Genomic DNA, 17743 nt, shown 5'->3' on the forward strand with positions numbered 1-17743 from the left:
AATCCCAGTTACTCACCACTTAGAAGGCTGAGGAAGGATCACTTGAGCCCAGGAGTTTTTGTTTTTTGTTTTTTTTTGACAAGTTCTCACTCTGTTGCCCAGGCTAGAGTGCAGTGGTGTCATCATAGTTCACTGCAACCTCCAACTCCTGTCTCTTGGCTAAAATTTTAAGATCAAAGCTATAAAAACTTTATTTCTGTTTGTATTTTCATGGATGCATGGGCATGAGTTTGTGTTTGTATATTGTCAGATGGTACCAAATTTACTTATAAATAAATGAGTGCTCATAAACTAATAAGCTCAAATGCTTTTCAAGTTCATGTGGCTTTAGTAATTTTTGGCAAATAAAGCCAGTTTAAAAATGGCTGATAGGCCAGGCGCGGTGGCTCACGCCTGTAATCCTAGCACTCTGGGAGGCCGAGGCGGGCGGATTGTTTGAGCTCAGGAGTTCGAGACCAGCCTGAGCAAGAGCGAGACCCCGTCTCTACTAAAAATAGAAAATAAATTAATCGGCCAACTAAAAATATATAGAAAAAATTAGCCAGGCATGGTGGCGCATGCCTGTAGTCCCAGCTACTCGGGAGGCTGAGGCAGAAGGATCGTTTGAGCCCAGGAGTGTGAGGTTGCTGTGAGCTAGGCTGACGCCATGGCACTCACTCTAGCCCAGGCAAAAGAGTGAGGCTCTGTCTCAAAAAAAAAAAAAAAAAAAAAAATGGCTGATAAAATAAAAGTCTTCAAAATTTCATGTAGACATTTGTAAAGGAAATAGAAATCTCAGGGCCACCCCCATCCTTAGCTCCTTATGCAAAAGGAAAGCCACGCCCCCTTCCAAACGCACAGCCTTTGCTAACTAACATCATGCATCAGCCAGGACCCCACTGAAAGGTACAAGGCCTCAGGCATCTACAAGGGCTGCCCCACAGGTCATTCTAAGGAAATTTTTTGCTGGCCTCCCATAAACAAGGACATGCAAATTGTACCTTTAGGTCTGCAGACTAAGTCTAGCTGCTAAAACTAATCTGTCCGATTCCACGCTAATAATGTTGATTACAAAGTTGTCTTCCCAGGTGCAGGACAGAGACAGGATCAGTCATTCTTCCACCTACCCAGGAATGTCTACATAATTGAGTCTTCCTTTACTCCCTTTTTCTCCTCAAACATTCACCTTATCTTATATAAAATGTAGATTTCTGGGGCACTAAATAAAGTCGCACAAGAATGGAAGGATTTGCCTCCCTGCTCACGCCCTTCCTCCTTTTTCTTTCTGTGAGCCCCTCTCCCCTTAAATACTGAGTTTCCAAATCCCTTTGTGGAGAGCGCAGGTCACAGATGCTTCCATGGTTTGCGCTTGTCCAAGTGCCTCCCAAAGCTTTGGCTTACTAAACCTCCATCAAGGCTGGGCGTGGTGGCTCATGCCTGTGATCCTAGCACTCTGGGAGTCCCAGGCGGGAGGATCGCTGGAGGTCAGGAGTTCAAGACCAGCCTCAGCAAGAGCAAGACCCCATCTCTACTAAAAATAAAAATAAATTAGATGGACAACCAAAAATAGAAAAAAAGAAAAAATTAGCCGGGCGTGATGGCATGTGCCTGTAGTCCCAGCTACTCTCTCGGGAGGCTGAGGCAGGAGGATCAACTGGGCCCAGGAGTTTGAGGTTGCTGTGAGCTAGGCTGACTTTAGCCCAGGTGACAGAGCAAGACTCTGTCTCAAAAAAAATAAAAAATAAACCTCCATTGATTGAGATCTTTTGACTCAGTCACTTACTTTGGGTAATTATGTTGTTAAATAAAAATTATAGGAGACCACTGTTTTGGACTAAGTTCCTGCACTCGGCCCCAACAGACAGAATGGAAAATCAAAATGGCGCTGCCCATGCTAAAGTTCCCTGTCACCAAACCCAAACTGAGTTGTTCTCTGACCTATCTCAGGAGAGAGAGAAAATAGCCAATTTCCCAAACATGCCGGTTTCAATCTCCAGTCAGCCTAAAATGAAGGTCCCTCTGCCTTAATCCTTACATAAAAAAGGTAACCTAAAGTAACCCAATGTTACTAATTAAGGTCTACATGGAGATCTTGCAGTCAGTTCTAGCTAAAATGTAAACATTAAAAGCTCGTTTTAAACTGAAGGGGAAAAAACGGGTAAAAGAGATTTTTAAAAATCAAACTGCCATGAAAACTGCTTTACCCAAAACTTTGATTATCCATAGGCATAATTAGGTTACCTGTCAGGGCAAGTAAAGTTTAGCCATGTGAACAAGTTCCAGTTTTGTCAGAAGAAATTTGAATCCAGTCACCTTTTGTGAATCAGTGAGTTTGTATTACTGTTTTATGACTAGAGCTCTGGGGTAAAAGCTTTTGGAACTTTGTCTGCATGTATGTGTGAGTGTACATGTTTAGATACGTTTTGTGTGTGTACATGTATTGTATATTTGTGCCTATATGGTTCCAGACTGGCTTATAAATAAAAGAACACTCATAAATTAATAAAACACACCCAAATGCTTTTCTAGTTCATGTGAATTTAGTAATCTTTGGTAAATAAGCTGGGTTATTAAAAAAGAAAAAAAGTATTACTGGTAAAGTAAGAATAAAAAATGTTTTCAAATTGTCAGCATACATTTTTTTTTTTTTTTAACAACCGGTAATCAATTTATTAAAACAGTTGACTTCAGCATCTGCAATAGTGACTTCAACCTCCACTCCTGGCTCAATACTGATAGAAGTAATCTGCTTAACAATCTCAGAAGGACTATGCAAGTCAATGAGTCGCTTGTGCATTCTCATCTGGAAACGGTCCCAAGTCTTAGAACCTTCACCACAAGGAGTTTTTCTTGTAGTGATTCTCAAAGTCTTGGTGGGCATCCGAACTGGTCCTTTCACTTTGAGGTTCTTTTCCTTTGCGCCTCTGATCAAGTCAGCACACACCTTTTCCAAGGACTTCACATTGCGGCTGGTTAGGGTAATTCTTATTCGGTGAATCGCCACCTCTGGCTCCACGTGTGTTTTTCCGGTATCTTTAAAAGCCATGGCTGCGGCGCGGCTTCCTGACCGACTTGTTCCTTGCCGGGAGCGAACAGCAGTGAGTCAGGAGCAGAAGCGGGCACAACACGCCTCCGCTGCACCCGGGGTCGCGTCTTCCTCGAAAAAAAAGGTCAGCATACATTTTTGCCTGGGTTTTACTGGACATGTGTATGTTCTTAAGGTGTCAGGGTTTTACACAAAGGTTATAAAACTATAAGCCCAGCCAAAGATAAAATGATCTGTTTGTATGAGTTTTGATAAGTAGGCAAATTCAATATTGTTGATCCAGTGATAATAGCTAAATCTCTGGTTATCCACAAAAATACCTGTGTTCAACTTTTTTTTTTTTTTTTTGAGACAGAGTCTCACTCTGTTGCCCGGGCTAGAGTGCCGTGGCGTCAGCCTAGCACACAGCAACCTCAAACTCCTGGACTCAAGAAATCCTTCTGCCTCAGCCTCCCGAGTAGCTGGGACTACAGGCATGCGCCACCATGCCCGGCTAATTTTTTCTATATATTTTCAGTTGTCCAGATAATTTCTTTCTATTTTTTTTAGTAGAGATGGGGTCTCGCTCTTGCACAGGCTGGTTTCGAACTCCTGAGCTCAAACAATCGGCCCACCTCGGCCTCCCAGAGTGCTAGGATTACAGGTGTGAGCCACCGTGCCCGGCCTTTTTTTTTTTTTTGAGACAGAGTCTTACAAAGTGTTACCCAGGCTAGAGTGTCGTAGTGTCAACCTAGCTCACTGCAACCTCAAATTCCTGGATTCAAGCAATCCTCCTGCCTCAGCCTCCCGAGTAGCTGAGACTACAGGCATGCGCCACCATGCCCAGCTAATTTTTTGTAGCTATTTTTAGTCGTCCGGCTAATTTCTTTCTATTTTTAGTAGAGACGGGGTCTTGCTCTTGCTCAGGCTGGTCTCAAACTCCTAACCTCAAGCAATCCTCCCGCCTCTGCCTCCCAGAGTGCTAGGATTACAGGCGTGAGCCACAGTGCCTGGCCAGTAATTTAAGATAAACAAAATGGTTATTAGAATTTAAATAGAATCCCAAAACAGTCTCACTCCTTAAAAGTATTACATGTACTCAGATTTACAGTCAAGTTGAAGAAGTTTTGAAACTATTTAGAAAGTTTTAAAAATAGCTTAATCTTGATATTCATGTAAAAAAAAGTTACAACTTTGTGTCATTGTTTGAGTCCGCAGGGTTGGTGTTGAAGGTTTTTTCAGTCTACAGTTAAGTGATGTCATGTTGATGGGGCTCAGGAAACTCCCCTAAAATGAAGGCCTCAGAAGTAGGCAGAAGCCTTGTCCGCTGTCTCTGGTCCCATTCTTCCCTGAGGCTAGCCAAAGAAAGCAGAATCCCTCTTCCTCAAGGCAGATCATAAAAGCCAGAACCCCTGTGGTAGGCAGAAAAGAAAATAGACCGAGAGCTTAAGAGACTTAACATTTTAACTTTATAGTGGCAGGGTGACCATTTGAGCTCTGAATTTTCCTTGGTGTAATTTGTCCATCAGTTGAAACTTGTGCACAAGAATTGGCCACGACCAGCTGGAGTCCTAGAAAAACCAGCATGGCTTTCTAAAAGCAAGCCATAAAATCTAAAATTATTTTATGTAAAAACTGGCCATAAAGTAATTATCTGACCTACTTTGTTTTATTATAAAAACCCCCATTCCAGAAAGGGCCCAGCCCCACACCCAGAAGGAAGGAATGCACACTCAGGGAGGCCAAGCAGAATCTACACAGAAAGGCCCTGCTGGGTTTGTCCACTCCGCCTGTTAGCGTTAGACCATCCCCTTTTTGTCCAATCATATTTCTACACAGCTGTCCACACTAAGCATAAAAATGGACGATTTCCCCCGTATCTTTGAATGTTCATTCTGAAAGTTCCCATGTATAATTTGTAATTATTCCTATTAATTTGCCTCATGTCAATGAATTTTCAGCAAATCTTTTTGGGGATAGTAGCCTTTGCTCCCTACAGTTTGGCTAAACTTTGCGGGGCCAGAGACCTTTGATCCCTACAATGTCAATAGATTTCGCTTGGGAATTGTTGGTGATATGGAAGGATCTAATTAGTTAACATCTTTAAAGAGGATATATTCTAAAACTTCTACTGTCGTGGCCCAGATTGCAGAACGGGGGATGGACACAGAAAGAAACACACAGACACACACACAAGACGTACAAGACTGAAGTGGGGATTCCACCAGTCGCTTTATTCTTATACTTTTCTCTGTCCGGCAGCTACTTCCTGGCACGTGACTACCTTGGGCGCCCTGAGGAAAATACATTTTCATTCCTTCCTGACGATTGCTTAAGGGAAGCAGACGTTTGCATCCTAACTTCTTGCATCTTAACTTCTTTATCTCATTACCATATGCAGGACAATGAGATGCCTTGGCTGGTTTGCAAGACCCCAGGCCCTTGGTTATCTGTCATAAAGCTATCTGTCATGAGGAATAGTTCTGTTTGGCCAACAGGCCGGGCCCGGGCCTATTGACCTCTGGCGCCAAGGAGAGCACACCGAGTTTCGCTGACTCTGGGCTTAAGCCAATTTTTGCCCAGGGACGGTCCCTACATCTACTATATTTATAAAACTTAGAAACGATGTTACATTGTTCAAATAGCAAGTCTTCCTAGAATTCTATGTTTGTTTTCTTGGTAGGATTTTCTGAGTTTATTTATCTAATTTATTTATTTATTTTTGAGACACAGTCTCCCTCTGTTGCCCGGGCTAGAGTGCCGTGGCATCATCCTAGCTCGCAGCAACCTCGAAGTCTTGGGCTCAAGCGATCCTCCTGTCTCAGCCTCCTGAGTAGCTGGGACTACAGGCATGTACCACCATGTTGGCTAATTTTTTCTTCCTTTCTTTTTTAACCTTAAAATCCTACAACCATTTTTTATCATACAGGTGAACCCCGATCCTCATGATGGGCTTATTGGTAAGATTTCTGGTAGCGAGCACGGGCACCAGGGCCTCCAAACTTTTTGCATTCACAGCGACAAGGGTCAGCTACCAGCAGGGTCTGGTCCTACGGGATGAGGATGTCCTTGATCTCCTTCTTGGAAGCCTCATCCACATATTTCTGGCAATAGACCACCAGGGCTCTGGAGGTGGACTGACAGCACAAATATGGGCCACATGACCACCATCCTTCACACGGACACGGATGTCCACACCGTGGACCAAGGAGCGAACTGCTCCTTGCCCAGAAGCAGACCAGGTTCTGGTAGCTTGTATTGCAGCGTGGGGGAGCTCAATCATCTCCAGGGGCCGCCTGTTCACCTTGATGAGGCCACTGCCACGTTTGCAGTGTGCAATGGCTGTGACCAAACATTTTCTTGCGTCGAGAGTCGAAAGACCTGCAGGTACTGCAATAGGCCCTTGGACCGCATAGTTACAGGCATAGTTCCTCACCGCATGGCTCCACAACCAGAAAAGGAAAGCTCAGAGCTCTAATTTTTTCTATTTTTAGTAGAGACGGGGGTCTCGAATCTTGCTCAGGCTGCTTTCGAACTCCTGAGCTCAAGCGATCCTCCTGCTTCAGCCTACCCAGAGTGCTAGGATTACAGGCCTGAGCCACAGCGCCCGACCCAAAACTGTATCTTGATTCCTGGTCTGTGCGGTATATCTCATTCACAGGGCGTGGGGAGTGGGCTTTGTGGCCAGCGAGTGCACTGGAGCAGGCTTCCGGGAGGTGAAGGAAGAGGCGAGTGGCAGCGGACAGATGAGACACGTTCGTCATCGTCGGGGGGGAGGCAGCCGCAGCGAGAGCATGGCTGAGAACATGGCAAGCACTTATATGTGGCTCAGAACGACAGTGGCAACATGTCATGTGAAAGCATGAGCACGTGGGTTCGCACAGGAGCTAATACCTTGGTTACATAACTGTGCTAACTCACACCTCCCCGAAGGTTAGCTGAAGACACGCTGGAAATTAGTTTGGCCTAAGAAAACCTATTGCCTATACAAATGAATTTCCCTTACACAGAGTGTAAAAACAGTTAACAGAAAATAATTTAAAATGATAACTGGAATCTAAATAAATTGCTAAGATAAATAAATAAATTAGGTAAGTTAGGCAAATATAAACGAGATACTTACGCATTAAAATTTCACAGGCCGGGTGCGGTGGTTCACGCCTATAATCCCAGCACTTTCTGTGGCTGAGGTGGTAGGATCACTTGAGTTCAGGGGTTCAAGACCAGCCTGAGCAAGAGCAAGACCGTGTCTCTACTAAAAATAGAAAAATTAGCCAGGCATTGTGGCATATGCCTTGTAGTCCCAGCTACTTGGGAGGCTAAGGCAGGAGGATCCCTTGAGCCCAGGAGTTTGAAGTTGTTGTGAGCGATCATCATGCCACTGTGCTCTAGCCCGGGGAGACGGAGCAAGACTCTGTCTCAAAAAAAAAAAAAATTCATATAATTTAGAATCTTAAAGTTTTGTTATAATAAATAAGAGACACTCATTAAATTGTAACAGAGGGAATAGCCTCGAAAGGGGTAAATTGTTTTCAAAGTTGTCTCTTTAAAACCTCCCCCACTCTTCTTGGGAATCGAAACCCGTGTCCCTGCCCAGGGCCAGTAATCAGAGGGCAGAGGAGTGTCCCTTAAGTATGTTGCAGATGGTCTGTGCAAGTCAGGATAAGGTTCATAGAAGGGAATTTATGAAGGAATTTTGTGTGTGATCCAGTTGGCTATAATTAAAAAGGAAAATTTGGGGGTAACACAACAAAGTTTTCTTAAAATATTAATTTTCTCTTAATGAAATTACATGATATATTAATTTTAATTCTATAACCTGTTTCCTTTTTTAATTAAAAAAACCTGAGACTTATACCTTAAAAGCTCAACTTCTTTTACGTTTTACTGATTTCAGCCTTTATCCCTTTAAAAAAGCTGGGATGGTAACTCTCACCTTCAACTTTTCATCAGCTCCTGTAATTTTTTTTCCCCTTCTTGTTCTATGTCTTTTGTTATGGCCTGACATTAGAATGTTTTACCTTAAAGGTTTTTAAAGAACAATATTTTCCTCCAATATAACTTAATACTCTACTCTTGGCCTTTCTTGATATGTCTAAATTATTTTATATGGTCAGAAAACTTCTCATGCTGCGCTACGAGTCCTTTGTTCCCCTATTCAAGGTACTTCTTATTTAAAACATTACTGATTCTCTTGCTTTGTTTTTCCAGAGTCATGACAAGTATTAAGTAAATAACAAGTTTATCTGATATCCCCAGGATTTAAAACTATTAAATCCCGCTGGGCCCAACCTTTTATTAATATTTACTGCCAACACCCTGCTACTGAAACTGTAAGCGTCCTCCCTCTAGGCCCAGGGACCATCACAGACAAGGTGATTGTGTGAGATTGTAAGGGCCGATTTAGAGGGATGGAATTAGACCCTCCAGATCAAGGTTGGGCACACAGAAGCCTAAACAAATACTGAGAGTCTCACACTCTACTAACTGAGCTAGCCGGGTGCTCCCCTGAACAAATACTCAAAGAGAGACTTTGCCTTTTTGGGCCATGGGGTTCAAACATCCATCCCAACCAAAAAGAATTTCCTGCTTCCCATAGACTTAGAGCTTACTGGGTACAGTTGTTCCCAGTTATGGGGTTTATACAAATAGATGTTTAATAAGCAATTTATTGGGCCACTTTAGGACAAATTACGAAAGTAAAAATATTGCTGTACAACAATAGTCTCTAAATTCCTTAGTTTAAAATGGTTAACAATGCTTATATTTTATTTAATAAATTGCTACAAGTCTGCAACTAAATCCAAGAATATAGCAGCTCAACACTTTTTTTTTTTTTTTTTTTTTGAGACAGAGTCTCACTCTTTTTGGCTGGGCTAGAGTGAGTGCCATGGCGTCAGCCTAGCTCACAGCAACCTCACACTCCTGGGCTCAAGCAATCCTTCTGCCTCAGCCTCCCGAGTAGCTGGGACTACAGGCATGCGCCACCATGCCCGGCTAATTTTTTCTGTATATTTTTAGTTGGCCGATTAATTTATTTTCTATTTTTAGTAGAGACGGGGTCTCGCTCTTGCTCCACCCGCCTTGGCCTCCCAGAGTGCTAGGATTACAGGCGTGAGCCACCGCGCCCGGCAGCAGCTCAACACTTAATAGATAAATTAATTCTGTAGCCTTGCCTTTGACATTTTGGTTTTTACCCTTATGTTACCTAGAAGCTTTTGGGTTGCTGAGTGCCCGCCCACCTCCAGTCCTGGTGGCCTACAACACTTAATTGGCTGTAAGCCCTTTTTGGCTCCTAAATTCTCTTCACCCCAAGGGTCCCACTGGGGACCTGAATGGACCCAGGGCAGGTAGCGACACTGCCCTGGCAACAATGGGACAAAATAAAAGTCTGGCCATCGATCCTGCCTCTGGAAGATCTTGGCCAAAAGGTGGGAATTATAAACTAAAGATCTTATTTAATCTTGAGTCCCTCTGCTGACTGAATGGAGGCGCACGGTGGTGTGTACCCGTAGCCCCAGCTACTCAGGGGGCTTGAGGTGGGAGGATCACTTGAGCCCAGGAGTTCAAGTCTGTAGCAAGCTATGATTATACTACTGCACTCCAGCCTAGGCAACAGAGCAAGACCCTGTTTCTAAAAATAATAACATTTTTAAAAATCATAAATAAAAATTCTGGTATCTCCATACTTTAAAATACACTGAACGCAGGAAAACCAGCATTGCAATCACTTCATCCATCTGCGCTGGGATTTCTCAGAGTACCGTCAGGTCCTGGGGGCTTAGGCAGCGGCAGGGTGTGAGGTGTCTCTTGTCAATCCCTGTCCACACAGGCTGCTGACTGAGATGGCCGTGGCCCAGTCTCCACGGCCCTTTGGTGTCAGGCTGCTGCTTCCATGCCGTGTGCGCTCTGGCTGTCTTTGCTGCCACAGGCCGAGGCCTGCTGTTGAGTCCCGCAGTCAAAGTGAGCCTTCCCGCACCCCAGGGTGCTGCCCGCACCTGAGCGCCTCTCTCCATCCCTTGCAGGGTAATACCTTCCTCACTAGGGGCATCACCCTGAGATGCGGCCTCTCAAATCCTTTTTTTCCTCACTTTCTTTCATGATGAGGCCCACTAAATCCAAAGCCTGAATTCCTAGCTGCTCCAAAGACCCAGATCCCCTTTCCTTCAGGGCAGGAACGGCTTTATCGCCAAACCCTCCCAGGAGGCGAGTACGAAATACTTGGACTCCACGCTACCGGTGCTGCAAGGAAGGAGAGGCTGCAACACATCTCCTCCCAAAGCAACACAAATGTTAACCGCACGCCACGCACACGTGAGCCACGAGCGCTTATCTTGGGTTGGCTCTAAATGAATCGATGAAGTTCTCACAAGTTACTGCTGAGGTAAGTTCTGTAGTATGTTTATTTTTCAATCAGCACACTAAGGCACAGAGAGGTTAGGTCCCTTGTCCAACGTCCCTCAGCTACAAAGTAGATAAGCCTGGATTCAAACTGCGTGTGGGATCCTGAGTCCATGCACTGCCTTGACACGTGCTACTGCTGCTTTGAGAGCTCTGACGATGAGGGAGGGATGTGCGCAGGGCTAGGGGCCGTTCTGTGGGGCCTGTGCAAGGTCAGCGGCGATGCCCACCCACTCTGGCAGGAAGGCCGCTTGTGGCCTGAAGACCATGTGGAAGGGGGAGCCGGGCAGGGTGAAGTTGGCCAGGTAGACAGTGTTCCCGCCCGCCAGGTAGGCAGCCCAGATCCCAAAAGTGCCCACAGTGATGATGCTGTGGTTACACTGCGTGAGCAGTGCAAAGTCCTTGGCCGGCGAGCCTTGAATGCCATTGCCTGCAAACGTCACATCCCCGAGGGAGCTACTGATGCTCTCCCGGCACCAGGCCATGTCATCGCTGGTGACCACGAAGACTGGGGTGTGGTAGCGGGCCCGGAACCAGTCCATGGCCTGCCGCAGGTAGCCCCGGTCAGCTAGCACGCCCTTCCACACCTTCGGCATGACTCGGACATAGTCCCCCCGGCGCACGTGGACCCCCACGAAAGTCACCTGCCAAGCCCACTTGGCCTGCAGGGCCTGGAGGAACGTCTGGGCCTCCTCGCGCACGTGGTCGTGCAGGGTGAACTCCTGCAGGATCTCGTGGCGCAGGTGGTGGTAGAAGGTCCAGGAGCAGGGGTAGCCCGTGAGGCGCACGTACTTGCCCGGGATGTGGCGGTACTCCTCTTCCATCCAGTCGTTCAGGTGGTAGTTCTGCCAGGAGATCCGGCTCGCCGTGGCGCTGTGCAGCACCGGGAGGCTGATTCTGAAGATGGGGGCCAGGGTGCTGTGCATCTGGGGCGGGATGAAGGCGGGCCGCCCGTTCATCTTGGCCAGGGCGTACAGCGTGGCGTACTCGCCCATCTGGTTCCCCAGGCGGCCTTTGGAGTTGATGGTGAACAGCCCCTCCCGGGCAAGATGTGTGGGGACCAGGACCACGTGGGCTGAGTATGCCCAGGGGGAGGGCACTAGAGCCAGGCGCTGGTGGCAGTGGAAGATGACAGACACCACGAAGATGACGAAGAGCAAGTAGATGGTGGAGGAGGAAGGGCGGGTGACCCAGAATCCCTTGATGGCTGCATGGAGGGAAGAAAGGACATAGTCAGGAGGGATGGCTGGGGGGATATGAGCCTCTTCACTCACGGCCTCCCAAATTCATTCATTCACTCACTCATTCAATCCATCCAAACCTGCCTTGTGAGTACCACAGTGGCAATGCAAGAACGCAGATGCTGGGATCTTTCCACCTGGGTCTGAGTCCCAGCTCCACCCCTTGCTAATGCTGTGTGACTTTAGTAAAGCTACTAAACCTCTCTGAATATTAGTTTCCTCACCCTTTAAGCAGGGATGGTTAGGTGGAACAATTCGAAGGTGTCAATATTCAACCAAATTTTACTACATTTGCAGCCATTTCTGTGCTTCAACCTAACAGAACTACCTCATGAGGCTGCATGAATTAAATGTGATAATTTTGTAATGTTCTTTGAACAGTGCCTAGCACACAGGAAATGCTCTGTGTCGTAAACCAAAGACTTCCAGAGCATCTCCCATATGCCAGGCACACACCAGAGGCAGGAAGCGAGCAGAGAACAAAAGAGACAAGAATCCTTGCTCCGCATCAAGGCGGGCGCCACGTGGAGGTTACAAGCACAGACCAGGAGGCCAGATCCAGAGGCCGGATCTGTTGGCTGGGCAACCTTGGGGATGTTATTTAACTTCTTGTCACCTCCTCTGAAAAATGGGGTTGTTACAGCACCCGCGCTGATAAGTGCTGAGCACTTCCTGTTGCTATTAGTGGGAGAGGCGGACTCAAGCTGGCCACAGACTCTTGAACTCTCTTTCCCCTGAATCTGGGCAGGCCTGTGACTGCCTTGAACAATTAAATATGTCGAAAGTGACACTCTGCCTGTTTCTGACCCAGGACTTAAGGGACCAGCACTTCCCACTTCATGCCTGGGGACGTTCTCTCTTCACTAACACATCAAGCTGTATAGTTTTAGCTTTTGTATGTAGGTCTGTGATGAGCCCGGTTTTTGGGGTTAACCAATTTATTGAGATATAATTCATAAACCACACTATTCACCACTTAAACTATGCTACTGGATGGCTTTTCATGTGCTCACAGAGCTGTGCAACCGTCACCATCAATTTTTGAACTTTTGCATCACCCCGAAAAGAAACCCTGTACCCTTTAGCCATCTTTCCCCCAATCTTCCCAGCTTGCCTCCCCACTCCAGCTATCTGTTTTCTGTCTCCACGGATTTACCCATTCTGGATTTTCCTGTAAATGGAATCACACAATATGTAGCCTTTTGGGTCTGGCTTCTTTCCCTCAGTCTGATGTTTTCGAGGTCCGCCCATACTGTAGCAGGGATCAGAGCTTCATTCCTTTTTTATGGCTGCATACATTTCACTATCTAGGTAGACCACATTCTGTTTCTCACCAGCCGATGGACATTTGGGCAATTTCCGTCCGTTACCTATCGTGAATCGTGCTGCCATGGATATGCATGTACACCTTTCTGTGTGGACACGTGCTTTCATTCTCTCGGGCATCCCCGTGGGAGCAGAGTTGCTGGCCACAGGGTACCTCTGCATTTCATCGTGTCGGGACCTGCCAGGCTTTTGCAAAGCAGCTGCCCCACTTTCCATTCCCAGCAAGCAGCAGTGCACGAGGGTCCCCATTCCTCGACATCCCGGACACTGCTTGCCATCACCTGTCCTTCTGATTATGGCCGTCGTGCAGAGGTGACTGACCGTGGAGCCACACTGTTAACTCTAGTTCCAGCCCTGACTCTGCTGGGCTTACCTGGGCTCCGCGACCCTCGGCTCACCCCCTACCCCCGCATCCCTCGTCCTCATAATGGGACAGATAGCCCTTCTTTGGGAGCTGCTTCCTTTTGAGTCAGCCTCTCCCCCAGCACTTACCCGAGCTCCCAGAAAGTTTTTGCTCCCCAGTGTCCACCGTGTCCTGATCTGCTTTTCTCTTCTCGCCTGCTCCACTCCTCTGACCAATGTCCTGCGGTTTCCCTGTGGCCACTCCAATGGCCTCAATTCACCGGAGTCCTCACTGAAGTACTGGACTGCATGTACCCATACCCCAACTTTCCAGCTTCTGCCTCACCCTCTCCCATCCCTCCCTCTGCCTGCCGGGGCTCTGCAGGCCACCTCAGCTCTGGCTCTCGTCCTCCTCTATTCCAGGGCTCCTCACTTGATTAATCTGACCCTTTGGGGAAATCTGAACCCTCTGGGGCCCTCCTGGAATGGTTTCTCCTGGGTCCCCAGCGAGGTCCACTGGCTCTTACCACGTGAGGACAAACTATGAAATTGCGCTCCCCCGACTGAGGCCTAGGAGAAATGTCTCCTTCACTGCCTTAATTTCCAAAAAGCAAATTAAATCTACTCAAACCCCTCTTTTCACTTAGCTGATGAAAATTCTGTCCCAATCATTCTCACACTACCCACCCAGCTCAGAGTCCTGCCAGGTGGAGAAGCCTCGCTCCCCAGCACAGCCAGAGTCCCTGGCAGGTCCCAAGGCCAGGAAGGGTGAGGAGGGCAGGGACCAGGGAAGGGAGCCTGGGCCACTGGGGGGAAGCCGGCTCAGAACAAAGGCGCCTGCCACTCGGGGGCAGTCGCGTGGAGCCCCAAGCTCAGACAGGCCTATTGCTCTATTGTCACCACTTTAAAATTCTTCATAAATTCTGAACACGGGGCCCCGTGTTTGTATTTTGTTCTGGGCCTTGCAAATCAATGCAGCCATCCGGCGGCCACCTTCTTCCACTTCCTGGAGTCTCAGGAGCTCCCTCTCGTGGCTGTCCATCAGCCTGGACAACCGGAAAGCCGCGGAAAATAATGGCTGGAGGCTGACGTGTCTATGGTGCCCCTGCATGCCAGGCCACGATTCCCCACTGGCCATTTTCCTGTAGGTGGGTGGCAAACCCCAACCTGAACTGAACTCATCTGGGGACAACATCTGGCCTGAAGGGTCAAGTGGCTAACTGTAGACTTTATTTCTCTTAGCATGAACACCCATGTGCTTTGCTGCCGAAACAATTCCATGTTTGATAAGGGCATGTGGCACAGACCCCCGCCAGGGGTACCACATGGTACAGGTCTACGCATCCGGCAATGGTGCCAAAGCGCAGAAAGTTCCAAAACACGCTGGCCCAGAGTGTCAGGGGCTGTGGGCACGGTTTAGCTCATTTAGTCCTCATGACCCCACCCCCAATGAGGAAAGTACATTTTTTTAATCCCTATTTAACAGATGAGGAAACTAAGGCACAGAGAGGTTAAGAAACTTGTTTTAAGTCACACAGCTAGGAAAGAAGAGGGGCCTGGATTTGAACCCAGGGAGCATGGCTGGGGAGTCTGGACTGTCAATTACTGTCCTGGCCTTTCGAGTATGTCCCACGGAAGAGCAGTCCCCTACCAGTCCTCACTCTCTGCCCAGTTACACATGCAATCTGACCTGCCCTGCCTCATGGGGCCTCCATTATTTCTGGGCCACTGAGGCAGGGATAAAAGGGCTGTGGAAGCCCAGAGCTGGGGGCTGCACAGTACCATGCTGAGCCCACCTCCGGGCTGTGCCCCAACAGGCCCCGCCTTCCCTGTTCTTCCAGAACTTGAGGAACCTCCCCCTACTCTCAAAAAAAAAAAAAAGTTTCCTCCTCAACTTGGGGACTTGTTTCTGCTCCTGCTGCCCTATCCCCTCCCCCCACCCTCCAAGGCACCCTCAGGGGTGCTAATCCTCAGGCCGCTCAAGCAATTAAGACCTGAAGTGAGGAAGAAAGCAGCCCTCCAGGGAACAAGAGTTTAAGAGATTTCTTGTCCCTGGGTGGGAGGAAAATACAGGGAGACCTAAAATTTCTTCCTGAATTTTCTCTGGCAGCAAAACTAGCCTCCCGTGTGGCGGCCCTGGCCTCCTTCAGGTCTCAGCCCAAATGTTCTCTTCACCCCACTTAAATCTGCAGCACCCCTGGCCCCCACTTCCCTACGTGCTTTTGCTCCAAAGCACTTGACACCTTCTCACATTCTAGAGAACGGGATTCTTTGCTGCTGTTCTGTGTCTCTGTCCCTCCAGCAGGTGAGCCTGCCGCGGCGGGGGTTTGTGTCCTGCAGTGTCCACGCGCGGGGGGCTCAGGCAGGACCAGCAGAATGGATTAGGGCCGTGAATCTTATCACAGCACTCTACCCCCTGGCTCACACGCGGCCTGGCCAGGATCCGACATGCCTCGCTTTGATATGGGGATGTCTCGGCCCCCTGTCCCTTCCTCTTGCAGCTAACTCCGCCTCAGCCCCACAGCTTTTGGAATCACTTCTTTCAATCCGACGTCCCTGCCCCTGCCACAGTGGGCCCCTTCGGGCTCCTCTAACATGCAGCCTAAGAGTCACCTGGAACCAGAATCTCCATGGCCCTGGCTGTGCCCCCCATCCCCCAGGGCAGGCACAGGGCAGAGGATCCCCAAACCCCTGTCGAGATTGGGCCCACACTATGCCACAGTACGTGCTGCGGCACTCAGGGCCACACAGCAGCAAAGGCCATGCCCCAGCCTCCCGAGGCCCTTGCTTTTCTCAGCAGGAAGTGACAGAAAACATTATGTTTCTAGTCAAATCCATTCAGATATGGCACAGAGTTGGCAGCAACATTTGCATGAAAATTTCCCCACGAAAGCACTGAGGCCAGGCAGGACGCTGGCGCCGGGGAAGCTGCCTTTGAGCTCTGGCCCCTCACTCCCTGGGGGGCCCACATCCCCCTGGGCCACTAGAACCCTGAGGCCTGAGGTGACCTCAGCTCCTTCGCTGCCCTCCCCACCATCTTATAAAGCAGCTGAGGTTTTTGGGTTTCCCCAAGGCTGATCTGATCCCTCCAAGAGGGCGGATTTTTAGGGCTTGAAAACGACTGACCTTATCGTCCAGTTAACCCACAGCTGACAGAAGCTTCGGGAGAGTAGAAGGAGGGGCTGGCCTGGGGTCACACAGCCAGAGGCAGGAGCCCCACCTCAGGGCAAGCGGCCCTGACCGCCACCCACAGTGTCAGCCCCTGCCTGGATCATGGCCACCACGAGGCAGCGCTGAGCCAGTGGGGCAGGGGTCGCGTGGGAGTGGAGTGGGACCCCAGACCCAGGACCCACACGTTGCGGCCGTTCCCTCCTACCTGCCTTGAGCCTCCTAGGCCAGTCCGTTCGGGGCTGTCCGGCTGCAGGACCGCTGGGGGCGACAGCGCTGGCGTCCCACACAGTCGCGGGTGGCCTGGCTGGCAGGGGTCCCTGCGGGGAGAGCAGGGGTTGGGGCGGGGGTGGGGGCAGCAGTGGTGTTGGATTCTGCGGGCTCTGAGCTCCCGCCCAGAACCCCCACTAGCCTGGGGCCTGAGAACAGACACTCGCCACTCCCTCCCGAGAGCCCACCACGGCTGCTGCTCGGGCCGGAAGAAGAGGCTGAGCCTTCGGGGAACTGCCTGCGGGCCCAGGCCCAGGACAGTCTCTTTTTGGGCTCAGGTTTGACCAACGTCAGGGGCCTAAGGGCTGGGGGTCAGGGGACTGCATGCCAAGAGACTGGAAAAGCAAGCCTGGGTCCCAGATGGATCCCAGGCGAGCGGCCTAACCCCGGGTCTGCTGGGAGCGTGGCTAGACTCTGTTCCTTAAGAGGGTGGGGTTGGGCTACAGATCCCTGGGGGGTAGCGGCTGGGGGACATCTGGGTCCTCATGGGCAGGAACTGGCTTCTGGATCCCTGAGGAGCTCCAGGGGACTCACAGCCTGGTCCCCCAAGGTGCTAAAGGCCAGAAGGTGGTGCCCCTGAAATACCCAGCAAGAGGTAAGTGGGACATGGGAGGGCTGGGTCTTTAACAAGGCTGGAGCTGAGGGGCCAGGGAAACACCCGCCGCACGAGCGAGCGCAAAATGGCGCCAGGCTCCTTGGGAGGGGAGGAGGGTGATGCCCCTCATCTGAGGCGGGGGAGGCAGAGTCTGCACATGGCAACAGCAGTGGGGACACAGGGGCGGTGAGATCGAGCTGGGGGAGGGTGTGAGCCACCCCCCACCCCCAGGGTGCCCTAAGACTCCCAGCCCAGGAGCAGGCCTGGGTGCGGATTTGGAGCCAAGGGCCTGGGCGGGGGCCAAGAAAGGCTCCAAAGTCCCCAGTCCAGAGTGAGCTCCTCACTAGAGGCTGCCAGCCCTGGAAGAGGAAAGTGGGGGCATTTCAGAGCCAAGTC

The 17743-nt window shown here is 49.5% G+C and overlaps 1 protein-coding gene and 2 pseudogenes across 2 annotated transcripts in view; all 3 read right to left on the bottom strand.

Moving 5' to 3' along the window:
* Nucleotides 1–2616: 2616 nt before the first annotated feature.
* On the bottom strand, nucleotides 2617–3143 carry LOC105809426 (annotated as a pseudogene). Its single transcript, XR_001137438.1, has one exon. The product of XR_001137438.1 is annotated as a 40S ribosomal protein S20 pseudogene (transcript).
* A 2791-nt stretch (nucleotides 3144–5934) lies between these two features.
* Nucleotides 5935–6418, bottom strand: LOC105809320 (annotated as a pseudogene).
* A 4008-nt stretch (nucleotides 6419–10426) lies between these two features.
* LOC105809326 (galactoside 2-alpha-L-fucosyltransferase 2-like) overlaps nucleotides 10427–17743 on the bottom strand; it is a 29498-nt gene continuing 22181 nt past the window's right edge. The window contains exon 3 of the mRNA XM_012643087.1: nucleotides 10427–11612. Within this exon, the coding sequence (XP_012498541.1) occupies nucleotides 10588–11612 (1025 nt within the window). The 3' untranslated portion in view covers nucleotides 10427–10587. The remainder of the gene's footprint in view (nucleotides 11613–17743) is intronic.

This window comes from Propithecus coquereli, unplaced genomic scaffold (genome assembly GCF_000956105.1).
Source record: "Propithecus coquereli isolate 6110/MARCELLA unplaced genomic scaffold, Pcoq_1.0 Scaffold193, whole genome shotgun sequence".
Lineage (NCBI taxonomy): Eukaryota > Metazoa > Chordata > Mammalia > Primates > Indriidae > Propithecus > Propithecus coquereli.